This window comes from Echiichthys vipera (assembly GCF_963691815.1).
Source record: "Echiichthys vipera genome assembly, chromosome: 18".
In the NCBI taxonomy this organism is placed as follows: Eukaryota; Metazoa; Chordata; class Actinopteri; order Perciformes; family Trachinidae; genus Echiichthys; species Echiichthys vipera.
In genome coordinates, this window is record NC_139843.1 from 16,548,210 (window position 1) to 16,569,115 (window position 20,906).

At 41.0% G+C, this 20,906-nt stretch overlaps 1 protein-coding gene across 1 annotated transcript; it reads left to right on the forward strand.

The window, feature by feature from the left end:
* Positions 1-15,990: 15,990 nt before the first annotated feature.
* Positions 15,991-19,334, forward strand: noxo1b (NADPH oxidase organizer 1b). Its single transcript, XM_083932930.1, has 8 exons — positions 15,991-16,110; positions 16,220-16,300; positions 16,409-16,481; positions 16,767-16,950; positions 17,030-17,238; positions 17,349-17,456; positions 17,674-17,791; positions 17,925-19,334. Exons 1-8 carry the CDS (start codon positions 16,036-16,038, stop codon positions 18,607-18,609), a joined length of 1,533 nt encoding a protein of 510 aa, XP_083789056.1. The 5' UTR covers positions 15,991-16,035; the 3' UTR covers positions 18,610-19,334.
* The last annotated feature ends 1,572 nt before the right edge of the window (positions 19,335-20,906 follow it).

The following is a 20,906-nucleotide window of genomic DNA, read 5'->3' on the forward strand; positions in this document are numbered from 1 at the left end:
ATTGAAATGGAAATAAACTGAGTGAATGTCATGTGGTTTTGCCCCCTTGCTGAAATATCTCTCTCTTTCTCTCTCTCACACACACACACACACACACACACACACACACACACACACACACACACACACACACACACACACACACACACACACACAGACACAGACAGAGAGAGAGAGCCAGGCCAGGTTCTGTTCAAGATTTCTGCCTGTAAATGGAAGTTATGGAAGTTTTTCCTCACCATTGATATCCGGGCCAATACTTCCTCTTGTGAGCATCAGTGACTGTTTACGGTCCATTTAGAAACTTGAGATGTGAGAGTGGAGTTGGGGTAAAGAGTCGAGTTGATTTGAATAGAATTTATACCATGGCAAACCAGTAAACCATAATCCATCATATGAGGCAACTATTCATTTGTTGCAACCGTAAACAAACTTAATGTCAGACCTGGCCAGGAATGAGCACTCAGATGAGGAGGTACGCAGTTCAAACTGGTATTTATTCTCCAAATCCAAAACGTAAGGCACTGAGCCAATAGAACACAGAACAAAAGGTCGCCCCGAACAGGAGGAAGAATAATTATCAAAGTTATTAAACAAAGCACAAAACAAAGTCACTCTGACCAGGAGGAAAAAACAATAACAGGGTGAGCTAAAGGGCGTTCAAAAAATCAGAGTTAATCTTACAATGAAAAACGGGGAATACAAAAACCTGAGCGAGGATACTAGGATCTCATGAAACAAGGCTGTGGAAAGGGGCTGGAAACATTCGGCATAACGGACGAAATATTCTGGCAACGAGACAGGGAAAGAAACGGTCTACATACACATGAAGGGAGGGGGCCACAGGTGGAAACTGTCAAGGATCAGGGGATGACGTCAGACCGGTGACACAAGAGGAAGGACAAGTGGAACAAGAGGAGAGTTACTTTTCAAAATAAAACAGGAAATTCACAGGACAAAAACCCAAAGACAGGACAGACCTCACCCCGGTGTGACACTTTAAAGCCATTTTTATCGATTACATTTTTTTTTTGTTACTGCCCTTTGGCTAGCAGATGGCAGTTTGCTCTCGTTTACCTGCATGCAACCAAGGCATGCTTAAATGTGATTGCTCCGTACTACTACAAACAGAAACAAGACTGCTTCCGCTACCCAGATCTTGTCCCGTTGCTTACAGATTCTACATTCCTATGCAGAATGTTTTCTTAGCTCATGGGGGAATTGTTGGGTCTCTGTCAATCATTGAGTGTACTCTAGACCTGCTCTATAAGAAAAGTTTCCTGACATTACTTCTGTTATGATTTGACACTTTAAAAAACACATATTTTATTTAGTGGCAGGGCACCTCTAAGGACACTTTATCATGTTTTCTCCTTTTTAGCTCACTCTAGAGGGTACAGTATGAGTTTCAAGTTCCAACTAAGTTCACTTTTGTCCACTGAACCACAGGTGACACTCTGCTTTTGAGCATTTGCCAATTTGTATGTGGTTTCAGTAGACATATAGAGCCTTACATCGCCAGAACAAATATAAGTATCTGCCAAAGCAAATGAAACACAAGCACATAAATTAATATGGTTCCCAGGCTAGGGCAGCGGATGCTCCATTGCTTTCTCTGACAAGATCAGAAAAAAACCTTCCCTGTATTTGCCACAACCAAAACTAATACACTAGCTTTATTACATAATGTTGCCTTTGGCATGGAGACTTATGCTTCTTTGCCAGGAGTGTCACAAACAATAGACAAAGAGAAAGAGGAGGACCATCTTCTTCCTCATTTGCCTGATGAATAGGAAACACACTGTCGTTCAAATGCCAATGCTCACACACACACACACACACACACACACACACACACACACACACACACACACACACACACACACACACACACACACACACACACACACACACACACACACACACACACACACACACACACACACAGAGCCAGGCCAGGTTCTCTTCAAAATTTCTGCCTGTAAATGGAAGTTATGGAAGTTTTTCCTCACCATTGATATCCGGGCCAATACTTCCTCTTGTGAGCATCAGTGACTGTTTACGGTCATTTAGAAACTTGAGATGTGAGAATGGAGTTGGGATAGAGAGTCGGTGTCTCTATAAACAGATATCTGCATATAAAGGCAGAGAAATAATAACAAAAAGCTTATGAAAAGCTAAATCGTCATCAGACAATACTGCCTTACAAAACTACAAAATCACTAATAGCATGAGTTCTGCACAGATTTGGGCCTAAAAGTATGGGGGTTAGGATTGATTTGAATAAAAATTATACCATGGCAAACCAGTAAACCATAATCCATCATATGAGGCAACTATTCATTTGTTGCAACCGTAAACAAACTTAATGTCAGACCTGGGCAGGAATGAGCACTCAGATGAGGAGGTACGCAGGTCAAACTGGTATTTATTCTCTAAATTCAAAACGTAAGGCACTGAGCCAATAGAACACAGAACAAAAGGTCGCCCCGAACAGGAGGAAGAATAATTATCAAAGTTATTAAACAAAGCACAAAACAAAGTCGCTCTGGCCAGGAGGAAAAAACATTTCAGGAAGGTAGCAAAAGGCACAAAAACAAAGTCGCTCCAACCAGGATGATAACAGGGTGAGCAAAAGGGCATTCAAAAAATCAGAGTTAATCTTACAATGAAAAACAGGGAATACAAAAACCTGAGCGAGGATACTAGGATCTCTTGACATGAAACAAGGCTGTGGAAAGGGGCTGGAAACATTCGGCATAACGGACGAAATATTCTGGCAACGAGACAGGGAAAGAAACGGACTACATACACATGAAGGGAGGGGGCCACAGGTGGAAACTGTCAAGGATCAGGGGATGACGTCAGACCGGTGACACAAGAGGAAGGACAACTGACCTGGAACGAGAGGAGAGTTATCTTTCAAAATCAAACCGGAAATTCAGAGGACAAAAACCCAAAGACAGGACAGACCTCACCCCGGTGTGACACTTTAAAGCCATTTTTATCGATTACATTTTTTTTTTGTTACTGCACTTTGGCTAGCAGATGGCAGTTTGCTCTCGTTTACCTGCATGCAACCAAGGCATGCTTAAATGTGATTGCTCCGTACTACTACAAACAGAAACAAGACTGCTTCCACTACCCAGATCTTGTCCCGTTGCTTACAGATTCTACATTCCTATGCAGAATGTTTTCTTAGCTCATGGGGGAGTTGTTGGGTCTCTGTCAATCATTGAGTGTACTCTAGACCTGGGGCCTGTTTCACAAAGCAGGTTTAGTGAAAACTCTGAGTCTGTTAACCCTGAAATGAGGGAAACTCTGAGTTTTCCGTTTCACAAAGGGAGGTAACTCAAACCAGAGACAGAGGGGTAACTCTAGCTTGTTTCACAAAGAGAGGTAATTTAACCTCTCGGTCAGTTACCATGGTAACATGCTCTCTGAAACTAACCTGGTCGGGACCAGGTTTTTCTCAGCAAACCTTGAGTTTCTCTCTGTCTCCGCCCTCTTTCAGCCACACACAGTGTTTGATTTCCTCATTCAATCAGTCAGCACGCGAGTTTTGGCGTAATATAGTTCCGTCTGTTTTTTTTTCAGAAAATCACTGCATCACGTATAAAACAGCCATTTATGGTAATATTTACTTCACAATGTAAAACATGCTCAAAATTAGGCGTCACCATGAGATTGTGCCGAGGTTTTACCTGTTTAAACATTTTCTTTATGTTTCATCTTAAGCTACTGCCAAGTGCGCTTCTGCCCCTCGGGAATGCACCTAAATGAAATAAATGAATAGGCTCCCACTGAAGCAGTTTCCCCAGTGATATTACTGTGATTGCAACAGGACTACATTTAAACTTACGCACTGACCCGAGCAGCAATGTTCTCCCGCGCGTTTCCCTCTCTTTTGCCGCTGCAGCGGTGTAAACCTGCTCAAACTCTCCGTATGAGCGCCTTAATATTTCCACTTTCAGTGGTAGCGTAGCCCTCCTCTTCCCTGTTGCCTTGGTGACTTGTCGAATCAGGGCTCCATTGATGCTGTTTTTTTATACTTGTGGTGCACGCGCTTAACTCCAGGTCAAACTACTCCGAGTTGATAAAACTAACTCAAATCTGCTGTTCTGGAACGGAAAACTCAGAGTTTCCTGTCTAAGAGTAGATCAACTCAGAGTTCAGGGTTAAACTCAGAGTTTGTGGAACCTGCTTCGTGAAACGGACCTCTGCTCTATAAGAAAAGTTTCCTGATATTTCTTCTGTTATGATTTGACACTTTAAATAATACATATTTTATTTACTCTGCTTTTGAGCATTTGCCAATTTGTATGTAGTTTCAGTAGACATATAGAGCCTTACATCGCCAAAACAAAGTATCTACCAAAGCAAATGAAACACAAGCACATAGATTAATCTGGTTCCCAGGCTAGGGCAGCAGATGCTCCATTGCTTTCTCTGACAAGATCAGAAAAAAACCTTCCCTGTATTTGCCACAACCAAAACTAATACACTAGCTTTATTACATAATGTTGCCTTTGGCATGGAGACTTATGCTTCTTTGCCAGGAGTGTCACAAACAATTGACAAAGAGAAAGAGAAGGACCATCTTCTTCCTCATTTGCCTGATGAATAGGAAACACACGCTCAAATGCTAATGCCTATATCACTGTCTGTATTACGTTCACTCAAATACTGTACCTAAATTTTGAGGTTCTTTGAAGCCCGTCATACAAGAAGCTGGGTGTAACAGCTGAGAGGGCCTAGCAGTTAGCTATAGGCCCAGAGAGCGTAGGAATTATATTTATACAGAACTACTATGTCATGACTGTTTATGCATGATTAGGCATGAAGTACAAATGTACATGTACAAGGGAATTTTGGTTTGTTTACACAAAAGAAACTAGGGAGATCATATAACTGGCATAAAAAAGATTGTTTAGATGTGAAGAGGTAAGGTGAGCAAGTTAATTCAGGTAGTTAACCATCAAAGTTAAAATAACAGGATCTGTTTTGTTTTGCTGTGTATACTAATACGCTATGGCATGAAACCTAACAGAAGCATATATTTAACACTGCATGTTAACAGGCTGAGCTTTAACCTCTCAACCGCTGCAAATGAAGTTCGGAAAACATGTGAATGTACATACGATGAATGGATCAATTAACGGTGTATATAGTGTTTTCTATTTGTGGGAGAACATCAGGGTACCAGGCTCCGGCTCAGAGATCCTGAGACCAGTGGGACCAGGTTTACACAGAGATCTTCCGGAAAAGTGGCACGAGCCGAGGAGGGAGGGTCCTTACACCGTGGTTCGAGGGACACCAACGGCGGTCCAAGTGGAAGGGAGCACAACATGGTACCATCTGAATCACTGCACCAGGGCCCGGTTAGCAGCTGATCCAAGGGTTTAGCTCAGAAGTTTCCTAATAATAAGGTGGCAGCTCCAACCAGAGCTATATATATCATGAATAAAACAGAGTTAAGATGCTAAGGTCTCATCCCAAAAAGGCACCTTTAGACGTTCGGAGTCCTTTTCCAGTGTACCTACTCTAAAGACAGGTTATACACCCAATCTCCCAATAACGAGCTTAAACTACCCCTTTAGACAAGACACCTGCTTTAAAAATCCTACTCCCTAAGGTTGAGGTCACTACTAGACCTGCAGACGAAGTAGTAAGTAGAAGTATAGCTTTCAGGAGTGTGCCAAGGCACAACAGAAGGAGCGTAGAGAAGGTTACTTCACACCCATAGACAGAGCGCCCAGAATGTTCGGGCTGCCTATACACGGCATCCAACATAGATTAATCTAAGGTTCACAACATATACATCACTTATTAAAACCAATAAGTTAAAACCAAGAGTTAGATTGGATGTTAGCTGAAAAAGGTGGTGTGTGTGAAATGTTTTGAGAAGAATGTTGCATGGTACACACCAACAACCCTGCTCCAGGAAGTGTTCTCAATGGAAAAGTAAAAACTCAAAGAATCAGGAAAGGAAGTGAAGGAAAATGTAAACAAAGAGGAGTCATGGGATTGGTTGGATCTGAAACTCAGTCGTTTAGGAGCAACAATAGTTAAAGTAGCATTAATTCATAGTTTTGATCGTAGTTATTCTGTTAGTTGGTTGCATCATGCCCATATTGAGAAATGTCCTCACCAGAACTGTGCCAAACAGATGAATGTGACAGAGATGGAGCATCAGTTGAGCTGGTGATCTGGAAACCGGATTTGTTTGCTATACCTGATTATCTGAAGAACGTGGACGACCCCTGTCAGGGGAACTGGTGACCAATTAAGCCAGACCCCAATGAGTTTTAAAAGGTTCTGAGTGTAAACTGAACTTCGTAACCTTTGCAGGATCAGGATTGTGAACTTTGTGAGTTTCCTGCCATTGTGAGTTTCTCGCTGAGCTTTGAACTTGGATTTCAACACTGAGTTCGATCTTTCGAACTGTCGAACCGTGAATGGTCATCTATGAATTTCGAACTTTTGAACATCCATATTTGAATTTCAAACTGTTAACACTCTTTTTGGATTCCAACCTTGAACATCAAACATTGACTATTATCCCTTTGCCCTCTAGATTAGTAAAGAGAAGAGGGGTGTTTTTATTATTCACGTTTAGTTTACTTGTACTTGAACTCCTTCACTTGGGGTAAGGACTCATTCCCTAAGGAGTTCAAGTACCTCGGGATCATGTTCACGAGTGAGGGGACGATGGAGCGTGAGTTTGGCCGGAGAATCGGAGCAGCGGGGGCGGTGTTGCAGTCGCTCTACCCCACCGTTGTGACGAAAAGAGAGCTGAGCCGGAAGGCAAAGCTCTCGATCTACCGGTCAATCTTCGTTCCTACCCTCACCTATGGTCATGAAAGCTGAGTCATTACCAGGAGCACGAGGTCGCGGGTACAAGCGGCCGAAAAGGGTTTTCTCAGGAGGGTGGCTGGAGTCTCCCTTAGAGATAGGGTGAGAAGTTCAGCCATCCGTGAGGAACTCGGAGTAGAGCCGCTGCTCCTTAGCGTTGAAAGGAGCCAGTTGAGGTGGTTCGGGCATCTAGTAAGGATACCCCCTGGGCGCCTCCCTAGGGAGGTGTTCCAGGCACGTCCAGCTGGGAGGAGGCCTCGGGGAAGACCCAGGACTAGGTGGAGAGATTATATCTCCACACTGGCCTGGGAACGCCTCGGGATCCCCCAGTTAGAGCTGGTTTATGTGGCCCAGGAAAGGGAAGTTTGGGGTCCCCTGCTAAAGCTGCTGCCCCCGCGACCCGACCCCGGATAAGCGGATGAAGATGAGATGACGTTTAGTTTAAGATTCATTTTTCAGACAGCTCTCATAATAACAGTGTATCACCTATAACTATAACTCAATATATTGTGAGTGGGGATATGTAAAATGTGTTTGAGTAAGCCAGTCCTTTACAGTTTATGCTACATTTTTGCAGTATTACAAGTTACAACTATATGGATTTGATCACTTACATTTAATCAGAGTCAACTCAAGGTTTGTTCACCATACTTACAAATGTTTTATCACTAGTTCATTTTTATCACATGCTAAATGGTAAATGTGAAGAAATCAATGCAGCCGCTGCTCGCGCCTAGCGCAGTCGCCTATTACCCATGTTATGTCAAAACAGAGGCCAATGGGGACTATGCGGGACTTTTCTCCTCCGTAAAGTGATGAAATGATCAAAAATTATTATATGATGAAGTAATGAAGACCGGAGGTTACTCACCTGCATGAGCTGCAGATGGCAAATTGATTTCTGACGATAAAACTTGTTCTGACGATTCTGACAACAATACTTTGGTGAGGGGGATAGGTGGAACAAAGTTAGGCTTAATCATGAGAAAAGTCTGTGTGCAACAATAAAAGGAATTAGAGGCATATAAGATCACATCCTGCCAAGTGAATAACAGGACTATTTATGGGCATGTTTTAATGACGCTCTGGACACACAAACACACTAGGAGAGCCTAGACAGTGATGGCAAGTAATAGGAGTGTGTATATGAAATCATGTGGCGTCTAAACTTTGTGAGAGACGGGAAGGAGACATTTTGGGATTTGTGTGACGGAGGTGTAGTGAGAGCTTCTGTCAATTTATGTTAATAAAACTCTTCCTTAATGGCTAAGACGGTCTCTGCTGACTTTTTTTGTAGATCTTTCTATTCTACAATACATTGTTCTGCAATAACACGTGACATGATTTCCAGTAACGACTGCCCCACTAACCCAGATAAATCAATGAAAAACAGGTTGTCTTGGGAAACAGATTGCAAAAGAACACGTGAATAAAGTTAAGTGGAAGTAAGTACACGTGTCCGTTGCACACACCAAAAATAACATGAATGAGTCATGTTTGCCTTGCCTCATCATGTATTTGTGAAACTTTTCAGCATGGAAAGTTAACATCTGAGTGTTGCTTCATAAATGAAAAATGTCACACAGCATTTATTGTACATATAGTGAGAATCCTCATCTTTTTAAAGCAGCAGGTATAAATATTCGCTGCCTGTCTGCAGAGGGTCTTGCAGAGAAGTTGCCAAAAGTCCAAAGCCAAACATTTTAGCAACAGAATAAACTCATGTGCTGCTAAGTAGGAAGCACTTGTTGGGACATTGGAACTTCATGCTAAGTGAAGATTTTGAAAAAAACAAACAAACAACAAACTTTTTCTTCATTCTCATGTGGTACATTTCCATGCATTATGTTTATGTCAAGAGCAGACATTTTGAATGAATGCAATAGAAAGAGACAACTTTGTAGTGAATATGATCTCATTGGGATGATGATGATGATGATGATGATGATGATGATGATGATGACGATGATGATGATGATGATGATGATGATGATGATGATGATGATGATGATGATGATGATGATGATGATGATGATAATCCTGGTGGAACAAATAAGCAAAGATGATTTTAGAAAATGAATGATTGAAATGACCAGTTATATTGTTACGCACTGGTAACTGACAAATTGATAGTTTTTGAGGACTTCGTTTTTTATTTTTATTAGGTCCTGCTCATCCCAAATAGCTGCATACCAAACTAAAGCTTGTTTCTCAAGTCTGTAAATTCCCAAACCAAATTATGGTATCATCAGTGATTAATGTTAGGTGTAGTCAGTCATTACATACGAGTTTATCATTTGAATGGGTTGCCTTGTCACACACAAAAGAAAAACCACAATAAGTGGCTTGGCAGAAGAGTAAACATGTGTTGAGCCCTTAAAGAGGGGAAATAAGGGAGGGAGAGAAGTAAAGAAAAACACGTGCCGTTCTGGCCTTCTCTCGTCTCTGTACTGAGTGAGTAAGAGGAGCGTGCGCCCCCTACTGGAGCCCGAGGCACTACCCACATATCAATGCAGATAAGGATTTGCATCATCTATCTGCATACTTTTTGATCTAATTTACAACAAAATGAAATAATATGTCACAACTGAGACAGGAAAAAAATGTATGAGGGCGTACTATGGCCTGGTATGAAAACAAAATACAGACCTGGTGAAGGAGTGTAATAATACAAGTTTAAAGTGGTAAATCTACGAGAAAAAAGCAGATTTATGAGAAAAAAGTTGGAAAACAGTGTTTTGTTTTTCAAGGAACTACATTAGATCAGGATCACTACAGAGACATGCCTATACTATTTCTGCTACTCGTTGGAGGTACTATCTCGTACATACAAGATAAACTTTAAGGCTTAATTAGATTTTGATGGTGAGAAAGCTGCTGAATCAAGTGATTGGTGCACGATACGAAGGGAATTGAAAGTTCTTCCAAAATACAGCATTCACAACCTCCTTCATTACCTCCTTATTTAACTACCATGGAGCCTGCCTATGCAATATGTTTTGCGTGCCATCCTTCATCACACCCATCCCCACAAACTGATACAACACACCGGTAGGAGCAGGGCCAGGCCTTTTCCCGGCAGTAACAGGGACAGATTAAACCTTTGGGAATGACTGAATGAAAAATAAATAAATAAATAATAATAAGGTGAATTAGACTGCGATAGACTGGCGTCCTGTCCAGGGTGTACCCCGCCTCACGCCCGATGTCAGCTGGGATCAGCTCTAGCGCCCCCGCAATACCCATAGGGGCAAGCAGTTAAAGATGAATGAATTAATGAATGATTAGAGATAAATGTTTTTTTTTATGACAGCTGTCATGTTAGGATTTGCAACAGCTGTGTAAGTATTAACATTAAAGTTAATCAGGGTATTTGAGTTAATTAGAATAGCCTGTTATTAAGGCTGGATGTTCGCTACAGAGTTAACAGGTTGAGTTTTATTGAGCTTCAAGTCTGTTTACAGTGCCACCCTGTGATTCAATCCGGTATGTTGATTAGTAACAGCAGTCAGAGCTGAATGTCTTCCACTGTGTGTGACAGTATGCTGTATGTGAATACACAGATCACAACACTTAGAACACTTCTAAAACAATAACAACTTCTTGTAAACTCAATTAATTAACATTCATGAAGGCTAAATAAAGCCATCCGCTACAGGTGATTATTAAAGCCTAAATCCAGTGTAAAATCATCCCAGAGTCTTTTTCAGCAAAATCAGTAATCAAATGAGCCATCGAGGCAAATTTTTTCTTGTATAAGAAATTAACGGAGAAATCCGGTAGGGTCGCCATTAGTTGGACTTGCATAACACAGATAAGCTTGGGACAGTACGGTGAAAGCATTAAAATGTCTTCTTTAAGTTAACCACTAATTCTGCTAAAGATAACAGCAAACCTCCGCAGTAGCATGAAAAGAGGCCATACACATGAAACAAAGCATCAATGGGCTCCTTCCTTGTGAATTGCACTTGGTAACTAAATGGACTTTACTACGAGAGGAGCTGGTACCAGGCCAGCAATTAAGTCTTTCAAAACACTCTTTTAATAAACTCCGGGTTCATCTAAGTAGTTGGGGCGCCGGTTATTGTGTAGGAACTCTTCTCATCTTTCTGCAGAGGTTTGGCGTTGTTTCAATTAGTATTAGTGGTTTAAAAAGACGTTCTTATGTGTTGACAGCCAATCATTGCTGGTGTAGCTACTCTACTGGTTTAATCCGTTAATTGTTCATACGCAAAAAAAATGCAATGCAATGATTTAATAGACTAGACTACTGTTTTGTCTTCTCGAGATCTCAAATTAAGTATCTCGTTAATACAGGAAAATGGAGGAAATATAATGTATGTATGTATGTATGAACCCGCAGTCTCCTCATAATATGATATCGCCAGACCTTATCTACAAAGCCTATCTACACTGTTTAACCCAAGTGGGCTCTGTTATTTTTTTACTGACATTTGTAGTTAAATAAGAAGGTAAAACATCATGCTGCATTTTGGCTGAACTTTCAATTCTTGCACTTGTATTGTGCACCAAGCACTATATTAAGCAGCTTTCTCACCATCAAAACAACATAATTAAGACTTAAAGTGTATCTTATATGTAAAATAGGTTTGTGAAGATTCACATTTGTCCAGGTCATCGTTATCCTCAAAGCATTTCAGTGAAAAGCAAGTGGACTGGTTATCTGTCTAGAAAGACATTTCACCTCTCATCCAAGAGGCTTCCTCAGTTCCTGTACGCATCTGACCAGGCTGGGACTGGTCCAACTATCTGGTGTGGAGAACCAGGTATTTAACCTCCCACAAGGCTGATGATGTCACTGGAACCCTTTGTGCTCCAAGTGCCAACGACCGTCGTTAGAGTGACAGTCGTTAGTATGTAAGATACTACATACTACGATAGTAGATATTTACGATTGTAGAGCAGAGCAGCAGAAATAGTACAGGCATGAGTCTGAAGCAATTCAGTTCCTTGAAAAACAAAACACATTTTTTCTCGGAGATCTGCTACTTTTTTCTTGAAGATCTGCCACTTTTATCTTGAAATATTATCCCCTTTGCCCCATGTCTGTATTTTTCTTTTTTTCAAACAATGACTTCTCTTAAAATTAAACATATTTAGTTAGTCTGTCGCACAAAAATATAACAATTTAATATGATTACTTTTTTACGGTAACTGTGAGTCATTTCAGCCTTGCCCATTATGTTTTGGGTGACTCATGTTCCCCAGAAGTTTTATTGAGGATATATTTTTACCTTGGGTGTGCACAGGTGGACCTGATTTCCCAGCACTGACTATGGAGTTACAGTCTTCCACTGTTTTCTTTTCAGTGGTGAACAATTTCCTTCTAGTGGTGATAACACTTCTCATAAGCCATACACCCTTTTCCCACTGACTCCGCCTTCTTCTGTCCAGCTCCTGGACAACCCTCACCCACGTCTACCTATTGAAATGTGTGTTTACCAAATTTTATTACAATACATAATGATTGTGATTTAAAGCTTTAGTGTCAACTTCACGTCTGCTTCCTTCTAATAGAGCTTTTAGATACTGGGTGTTATCTTTTATGGGTCAATAACGTGACCCGTAAGATCACACACATCTATTCAGTATTTGCTTGGCTAGTCACACTCACTATCAGATTCTGTTTTGGTCTTTAGAGATGCAGCCTGTCCCGTGTTTATTTTATCACAGATAAATTATGTAAGTTCATTCAATTTATTTTTATTTTGTGTCCTACGGTTCTCCAAAAAGGGAACAACCAAAAGCAGATCAAATGGTTCAGTGCCTAATTTCTTAGTAATTTAAAGCAAGATGAACTTCCTGTCCCAGTTATTTCCTGATATTCTAACCTTGCCTCATGCAGTGCTTTTTTCACCCTTTTCACACCGTTCAACAATGTTTGCCATGGGCTGTTCTGAGAGCCATAAAGTGTGCTTCATGTCACGCACGCACTAGGTTTTCAGGTTGACTGAGTAATTAAGCTACAAGAAATCACATGTCCATATATGAATAAACACACAAATTTCCTTCCTTGTTACAAAAAGCACAACTTCTTTTACCTTCCTTTCATTGTTCGTACTTCTAATTTCAAATGGACAATGTTTGGACACCTATTGTTCACGCGAATAATATGTGCAAGTTATTTCTGTTCGGCCAGTGCGTTTTGCAAGACGGTAACACTCATATTCTTGTAAACGTGGAGTAGACAAGATTGAGGCAAATGAAACCTATGAGCCATGCACCTGGACATTTCCACTGTCGGTTTCAAGGCAACCCAAACAAAGACATGATTGTGAAGCAAGTCCAAATCAAACAAATGATGCCATATTGTGCTATGTAGAAAATGATAGTGGTAGAAAAAAGAATTTGAACGACAAGGAGGAAGGTGTCTTTGACAAGCTATTAATCACACTTATTACGGCACACAGGGAGCCACTGCATAGCTGATCCTCACAAAGGCCCATCTATGAAACGACCTTCATGAGTCCTCTGTGCTGATGCCCTGAGGAATGCACATGGACAAGTTTCATTTAGTTTCTGATTCGTTTTGATTCTCAGTGTTAAAACAAGTCTGTTAAATATTTGAGCTTTGTTCAATTCGTTGTGTTTTTTTTTCTTTCTTCATTTCCAGATTTACAGATGGAGGAACTAGATTTTGGTTTATTTAGTTGGTATCTGTTAATCTATTATTAAATAACTTAAATAGGACATATTGTGCTAATTTACAGGGTCATACTTGTATTTTGGTTCTCTACAAGATCATGGTTACATGCTTAAATGTTCAAACAACACCTTTTTCTCAAACTTTCTGTCTAATTATACTTGTATTAAACCTCTGTCTGCGTTAGCTTCAGTCCTCCTCCCAAAAAAGCTCAGTGTGCTCTGATTGGTCAACATTTCAGGGTCTCCCGCGTCACTTTCTACATAGTTGTGACATCATCATGGTACAGAAATCCTAACGGCTCGTTTAAAAGGGCACAGTGTCTGAAAACGGGCTGTGAGCATTTCTTTGTGGATGGAGAAAAAGACATGGCAATTTCACTTTTACAATATGGGACCATATAGTCTCAATCAGATTTCATATATTCACAGATTGACTCCATCTATGCTTTGTGAGAACTGAGAATGTGATAGTAGTTCTGAATGTACAATTGTCACCTGTTTTGGAACTGAACCACTGCATTTCATCTGTTATTCAATGTTGTTTTTCGTGTTTTGTGGCCACATATAGTAAACATAATGTATTGTGTCTTGTGTCATCAACAGATGCCCAAAAAATCAGAGTCATGGTCTTCTTGTTCAGTGTGGGAAACCTCATGTGGCTTTACACACAGGTGTTGACATCTTGTCAGGTCGTACACAAAGCTGGACAGCCCTGACCTTTTACACCGCAACGCTGTGTGTGTATGTGTGTGTTTGTATGAGCGTGTGCAATAAAATCCTGGCACCACTTCAGACCAGGACTCCACAACCACGTCCATCTGATGAGTGGTCGGGATAACCCCCTTCGACTCTGGCCCTCATGCAATCCTCACTTTGAAGATACACCTGCTTCCCCCAGCACACACACACACATACGCACACACACACACAAACACACACACACACACACACACACACACACACACACACACACACACACACACACACACACACACACACACACACACACACACACACACACACGAAGACACACACTTTACACGTACTTACCTATTTGGTCAGTCAACACACCCACACACCCACACACACACACACACACACATACACACAGCTCTCCACACTAGCTTCTGATAAGGGATATTGCTCGCAGATGACAAGTGTGAGGTGATTGCACGTGCAGAAAAGTTTTAATTATGGGAGTTCAGGGTGCAAGAGATTTCAGGAAGCGATCAAGGAAGACAGTAGCTTATGTAATAAATTCTTGAGAAGTAATAACATGTTAGATTGCTTCAAAAGAATACGCTTTTTTTTTTTAAAAACTGATGTGTCAAAATTAGAAGTTGAAAAATGTACCAGCATTATGAGAAAATGTTCTTAACATGGAACTGCTGACATTAAAGAAGTTATCAACATTTTGGGAGTTATGCATTTGTACAGTTTTGCTAAGAGTAACATGACAAGAATAACACTCTAATGACCGTCTGTCAGCCAGGAGACTGTTAGCGTAGCTTAGCACAGAGAAAGCTAAGTAAACAGCTAGCCTGGCTCTGTCCAAACTGAGGTAACACTGTCTTAAAAGCTTACACGTTATATCCTCTCTTTCATAAAAAAAAGTGTAAAAAAATTATAAAAATGATATATTATGGTTTTTGCAAGGGGTTATGTAGCCTACTGGACTTCTTGGCCAGGAGCAGGTCAGAGGCCAACTGAATGTATGGTTGAGCTAGCTTAATGTTAGAGCTAACATTGACTGACAGTAGCTGAAAATTGGCCTTTCTTTCTGTCTGCACTGTATGTGGATATTGTTACCATAGAAGACTCAGGCTAGCTGTTTTCCCCTGTTTCCAGTCTTTATGCTAAGCTATGCTTATTTCCCAGATCTTCTCACCAACATGGAACAGCATACGTCAAAAATGTCTACCTATTCCTTTAAATGCACTGATACTTTGCAATCTAATTTTTTGCAAAATATGTTTATTTTAAAATATTTTAGAATGACAGAGTTATTACATTACCATAACTGGCTACTATGGGCAGCTATATGAGAAATGGAGCAGCATGTTTTCAACTGATGATGAATGATGAAATTCTTAGAAAATATCTAAAAAAAAAATATTTCTAGGCAAAAATAACATTCATATTTTGCTATTAATCGATTGAAAGTGATCCTCTTTTGTTCGGCTTTGTTTGAGGGATAATGGCCAGGAATTGAATAAATAGCCCATTATTTTCATGATACTTCTCCATTCTCCTACATGATCTCTGTGATGTTCATTGTATAACATGATATCCAGCTACACCTGTCTGACCAGCCAGTGGGACATGTACACCCTTTTTTTTTTTTTTTTAGCCCTCAGGTGTTTGGAACTGTGACTCCGCCTCCGTCATGTTTAGCCTATATCTACTGCAGCAGACTGTGAGATCTGACAGAGCAGCAGAGGCAGGCAGCTGGAGACTGAAGGTCAATAAAGCAACCATTCATCCTGAGAACCCTGGGACTCAAACAACTGCACAATGGCTGTTGAACAACGCTTTGTTATCAGCGCCCGGCTTATCGGAGCCGTCTACAGGGACACACCAAAACTCAAGGTGATTTAAGATCCTACAGTTTCTTATTTTAAGTAATAAATAAATTTTGCTCTGTTTGTGGGAATGTTTCTTATCTCTCATCCTTTATTTTTCTTTTCTCTCCCCACAGACATTCATGATATCTGTGTTGTGGTCTGACGAGACTGAAGTGATTGTCTACAGGTCCTTCCAGGAGTTCAAGAAATTGCATGTAAGTTTAAAGAAAAAGAAAGAGAGGAAAAGCTGCGTAATATACAGTGTGTCATGTATATATTATAGGAATAGTATTTCATAAAAATGTGGTTGTTTTCCCAAACAGAGGCAGCTGAAAAAGAGGTTCCCTCTCATGAACCCTTTTAAGAAGAACGACAGAGTGATCCCCAAATTTAGAGGTAAGATTATTTAAACTGTGTGCGACAAGGTGTATTTATACATGTTTATAACTATATGCAACTGTGTGTTTGCAGCTAGTAACTAGAGGAATAGCCAACAAAAACAATTTACTATTGTGTTTATCCTCTGAGTTATAATGTTGTATCCTCACAGCATCCTTGAACTTTGCATTAGTGTTATGCATGTTTTATATGCGTTTTTTGGTTGAAAAAAAATGCAAACCATGTCAGCATTTCTAAACTAATCTGGTATTAATCCTTAAAGCATTCCTTTCCTCTCTTCAGGCCAGGCCAGGAGGAGCAGCCTCAAGCAGAAAGGATCCAAGCGTTCCGTCCAACGCATGAAGTTCCTGGAGAGTTACTGCGACAAACTGTTGAAGTGCGACCAAACTGTGACTCGGACCTCAGAGGTCACACAGTTCTTCATGCCTAAAGACCATGACCTGCAGACAGACTTCACCAAGAACAGGTAGGTGTGTTGGCTCAAATGATGTTAGAGGTTGACGGAAGTTCTTGATTATTAAATGACTGACTTCTCTCTCAAACAGCATCATGATCCTGATGTCTGATGAGCTGCCTGATGGCTCAGGTGGAGGAGGGGGTGATGTGACTCACCAGCGTGCAAGCAGCATCACTCACCCGTTTGTCACCCAGACTTACCGCTGCGTGGCAGCTTACGAGACAAAGGACACCAAGAATCGTCCGTTCAAGGTAGCTTTGGACGAGAAACTGGACGTGCTGATCAAAGACCCTGCAGGTCAGTGCTTTAGCATTCATGCAGTTCTTTTACTGACAATCAGCAAAAACCTTGAGTTACCCTCACTCACGTTTCTGTTATGCTGAAAGTATGTTTAATTCCCTCTCCAGGTTGGTGGCTGGTGGAGAACGAGGCTAAGAATTTGGCTTGGTTTCCTGCTCCCTACCTGGAGTTATGGGATGGAGAGGATGATGATGATGCTGCATTCCAGCATGCAGGTGTGTGTTTGTAGTCACAGTTGAATTTGACTGTGCAGGAATGAATCTCATTTAACAAGCTTGACGACATAGCTGTACTTTTGTTCTTTATACCCGACTGTGACCTAATTTATCAATGCCAAACAATGCGTGACAGGCACACTTCATATTGATTTATAAACACAATATTTAGGTGTAAAGCAGTTTCTGAGCTTGTTGTCTTTTCTGTGATCTGTAGGGGCCCTGTACTGTGCTGTGAGGAGTTTCTCGTCTAAGAAGGATGATGAGCTGTCTGTGTCCATTGGCTCTGTGGTGGAGGTGCTGAGGAAGTCAGACAACGGCTGGTGGCTTATCAGGTATCCCAATCTTATCTATCTAGAGAGTTTGAAAGAAAGAATGAATTCCTAAATTTTATGTAGGAATACTATTGTTTTCAATTGTTGAACAAAGTTGACTTAAAGTCCATTTCCTTTGCAATCCTCCCTTCAGATTCAATGGCAAGGCAGGTTACATCCCCTCCATGAACCTGCAACCATACAACAACCCACGGGCAGGACTTTTCAGTCTGCAGAGAAAGCTGCACAGCTCCACTCTGAACCTGGCAACCAGCAGCAAACCTCAGGCTTCTCCTCCCTCCGGCATCAACGAAGAAAACAGCCAACAACCGGACTCAGCGGGTCCGTCCAGAGCAGAGCCCAGTGTGCCCGGCCGTCTCCACAAGGCCCAATCTCTGGATGTCCTCTCTGAAACCTGGTCGCAGACCCAGCCGGAGAGGGACCTCTCAACCTCAGATGGCCGTGAACGCAGCTCGAGCAACACAAGCACCGACATCAGCGTCTCCAGCTTCTCCTCAAGCAGCGAATCTTCCTCAAGTTTAAGAGAGGAAGCGCAGCGTGAGAGCCGTACAGGCAGTCCTTCAGCCTCTACCCAGCCTGGTGTCAGTGGGAGCAGCAGCGATCTCAGCCTCTCCAGCCGCCGCAGCTCCAACACTAGCTCTGAGAGCTCTGCATCAGTCAGTTCCAGAGTCAGTGAGACAACCTCTGTCGCTCCCAGGGTGCCACCCAGGCCCAAAACTGAGGAGATCCTGACCCGCTGCACCACCATGACCCGCAAGGCAGCCCTGGCCACCAAGACCCGGCTTCAGGTTCAGCCAGAGTCCATCCACAGTCGCTAGAAATTGTTCATGTCTTTAATTTTTTTTAACAAAGATTGAAGAGATAGCAACCTTGACAAGATAAATGTATGTTGAATACCCAATACCATGTCTATATTTCCCTTTGAACAAATGGAGCATGGCATCTTAGGGTTGTACAAAAGTATAGGGTAGGGGTAGGGCTGTATACATCATAAAATGGTAATAATAAGAAAAATTATAATGTAGCTTCAATGAAGCATTGAAAGGAGCTGGTACAAGAAAATGTATTTGATCTGTGTACTTAACTAATATTTTCTCTTAGCTTTTTAAGGGCAAATTTAAGTGGAATGCTGGAGCTGAAGAGGTTAAGAACTCAAGTATATTTTATAAATCTCTCCTTATTGTTTATAACAGTTTTTACAGGTATCAGTACTGCAATTGTGAACTGTTTAATGATATAAAGGCACTTCATGCACTCTTTATTTTCTATATCATTCACATAAGTATTTTATCTTTGAATGTTATATTTTACCATCATGTATACTGTAGTATATACCATACATTTACTGTTGATCACCTTAATGGAAATGAACGTATGATTTCAAGCAGGCCAATATGTTGTAAACAGCAGCAAAGAATATCTCATCTCAATGCCAGTGCATTTTGATCAACTTCCAAATCGGGGCATGAGATCTGACGGCCGTGGAAATCAAACCATCAGCAGAGCGGAAAGGGTTTCCTGTCAGAGCTTTTTCCTAATATAAATATTGTCTTCTACATTTGTTTTGTTGCTTATATACATATATTGTTGCCTTTTTGCACAGTTTTCTATTTCTTGTATTTCATAATGTGTTTCACATAAACAATAAAATCTTATTTGCTATAAAGTAACAAGACATTCTTCGTTCATAAGTGTTTTCCATTACCATTTCAGTTATTTCTACACACAGTGCTAAACAGTAACTTCCTCGAGTTTATATGTAAGGGAAATATTTCTGCAGAAAATATAAAATTCCTTCATTATGTACAAAAAAGTATTAAAGTGCTGACCCACAAGATTGTGCCTTTGATAATGTGATAGAGAGATTATATAATATGCGAAAGGTTTCACTTTCATTTTGGAATAGGAAAAACAGGCTTTTCTTGGCATCTAACAATAGTAAGTCTAATTTTAGCTCAGATATGCGGTGACAAGGCTACAGCCTGGGGATAGGCTCACAGCTTTAACTTTTGTTCAGGAATGTCTGAAATCTGTTACAGTTATTCATTTCCCTCAGGATGAATTGGAATAACCTTTCCGATCCCTTAACTTTTAGCTGCCCTTCAGCTGCCCCGGATGAGAAATTACGAATCCTACTATGGTAAAGGTATGCCATTCTCTCTCCACTATTTACCCCCACTCTGTCTGTGATCGGCCTACCTTGATATTCTTGCTCTAACCCTAACCAATCCCACTCCTCATGTTAAACCTAACCCATCCAACCAACAAAGGCAATGTGTACTAAAAAATCAGAGGCGGAGTAGGGCGGGACATGCCTTTCATTCGTAATTTAGCGAAGAGAGCATCATCGAGACCACGCTGCAGAAGGCAGTATTTCAGCCTGACTGATTCTGACTTTAAACTTCAGAAACTAACTAACCAGTGTAGTGTGAATGCATGGAGAATCATGGGTCTAGGTATATACTGTAAGTGGTGGAATTAGCAAGCTAGCTAACCAACATGCCATCCACTCACACTTGTCACAGCAACTCACCAATCCAGCACGTTAGCATGCTGGTGTTAGCATGGTGGTGTTAGCATGTTCCAGTAGACTTCACTGTTTTTTTCTGTTTGTTTTGTTTTTCCAACCTCACAAACGTGACAGAAAACAGGATTAGTGAAGAGTGGAAAGCGGCATTGAGGCTGTGCAGTGAACATGTTACAGTGGATTCTTCTTTTTTTCTATCACTTAGGCTTCCCATTCAGTCTCTCTTTCCAACTCTGTGTCAATCAATTTGGAATGATGTAAGAGTGCTGCTTGCAAAGAAACAGACTGAATCTGTGGCACAGGAGGCGACAGGCATCATAGCATTGCACCAGTAAATGGTAAAAAATTCCTATATGCACCCGGGTGTCAGGTTTCCTTTACCGCAGATTGTAGCTGGAGCTGATTAATACTTGTGACTACTGCAGAGTCATTCATCCTGGGAATGAATGCTGATCATTTTTTTCCCACTAAAGATAAAAGTTTTGAGTTTTTTTTTGTTATCAAGTGTAAAAAGTTTCGTAAACCTTTAAGATTTCAGGATTTAGTCAAGACTCAAGATATTTATTGTCTTCCCGGTTATACAAGTAC

Coding starts and splice junctions, on each gene's coding strand:
- noxo1b (XM_083932930.1), top strand. CDS start 16,036: ATGGCTGTTGAACAACGCTTTGTTATCAGCGCCCGGCTTATCGGAGCC. Junction 17,239..17,348: donor GCTGATCAAAGACCCTGCAG/GTCAGTGCTTTA, acceptor TTCCCTCTCCAG/GTTGGTGGCTGGTGGAGAAC. Junction 17,457..17,673: donor TGCTGCATTCCAGCATGCAG/GTGTGTGTTTGT, acceptor TGTGATCTGTAG/GGGCCCTGTACTGTGCTGTG.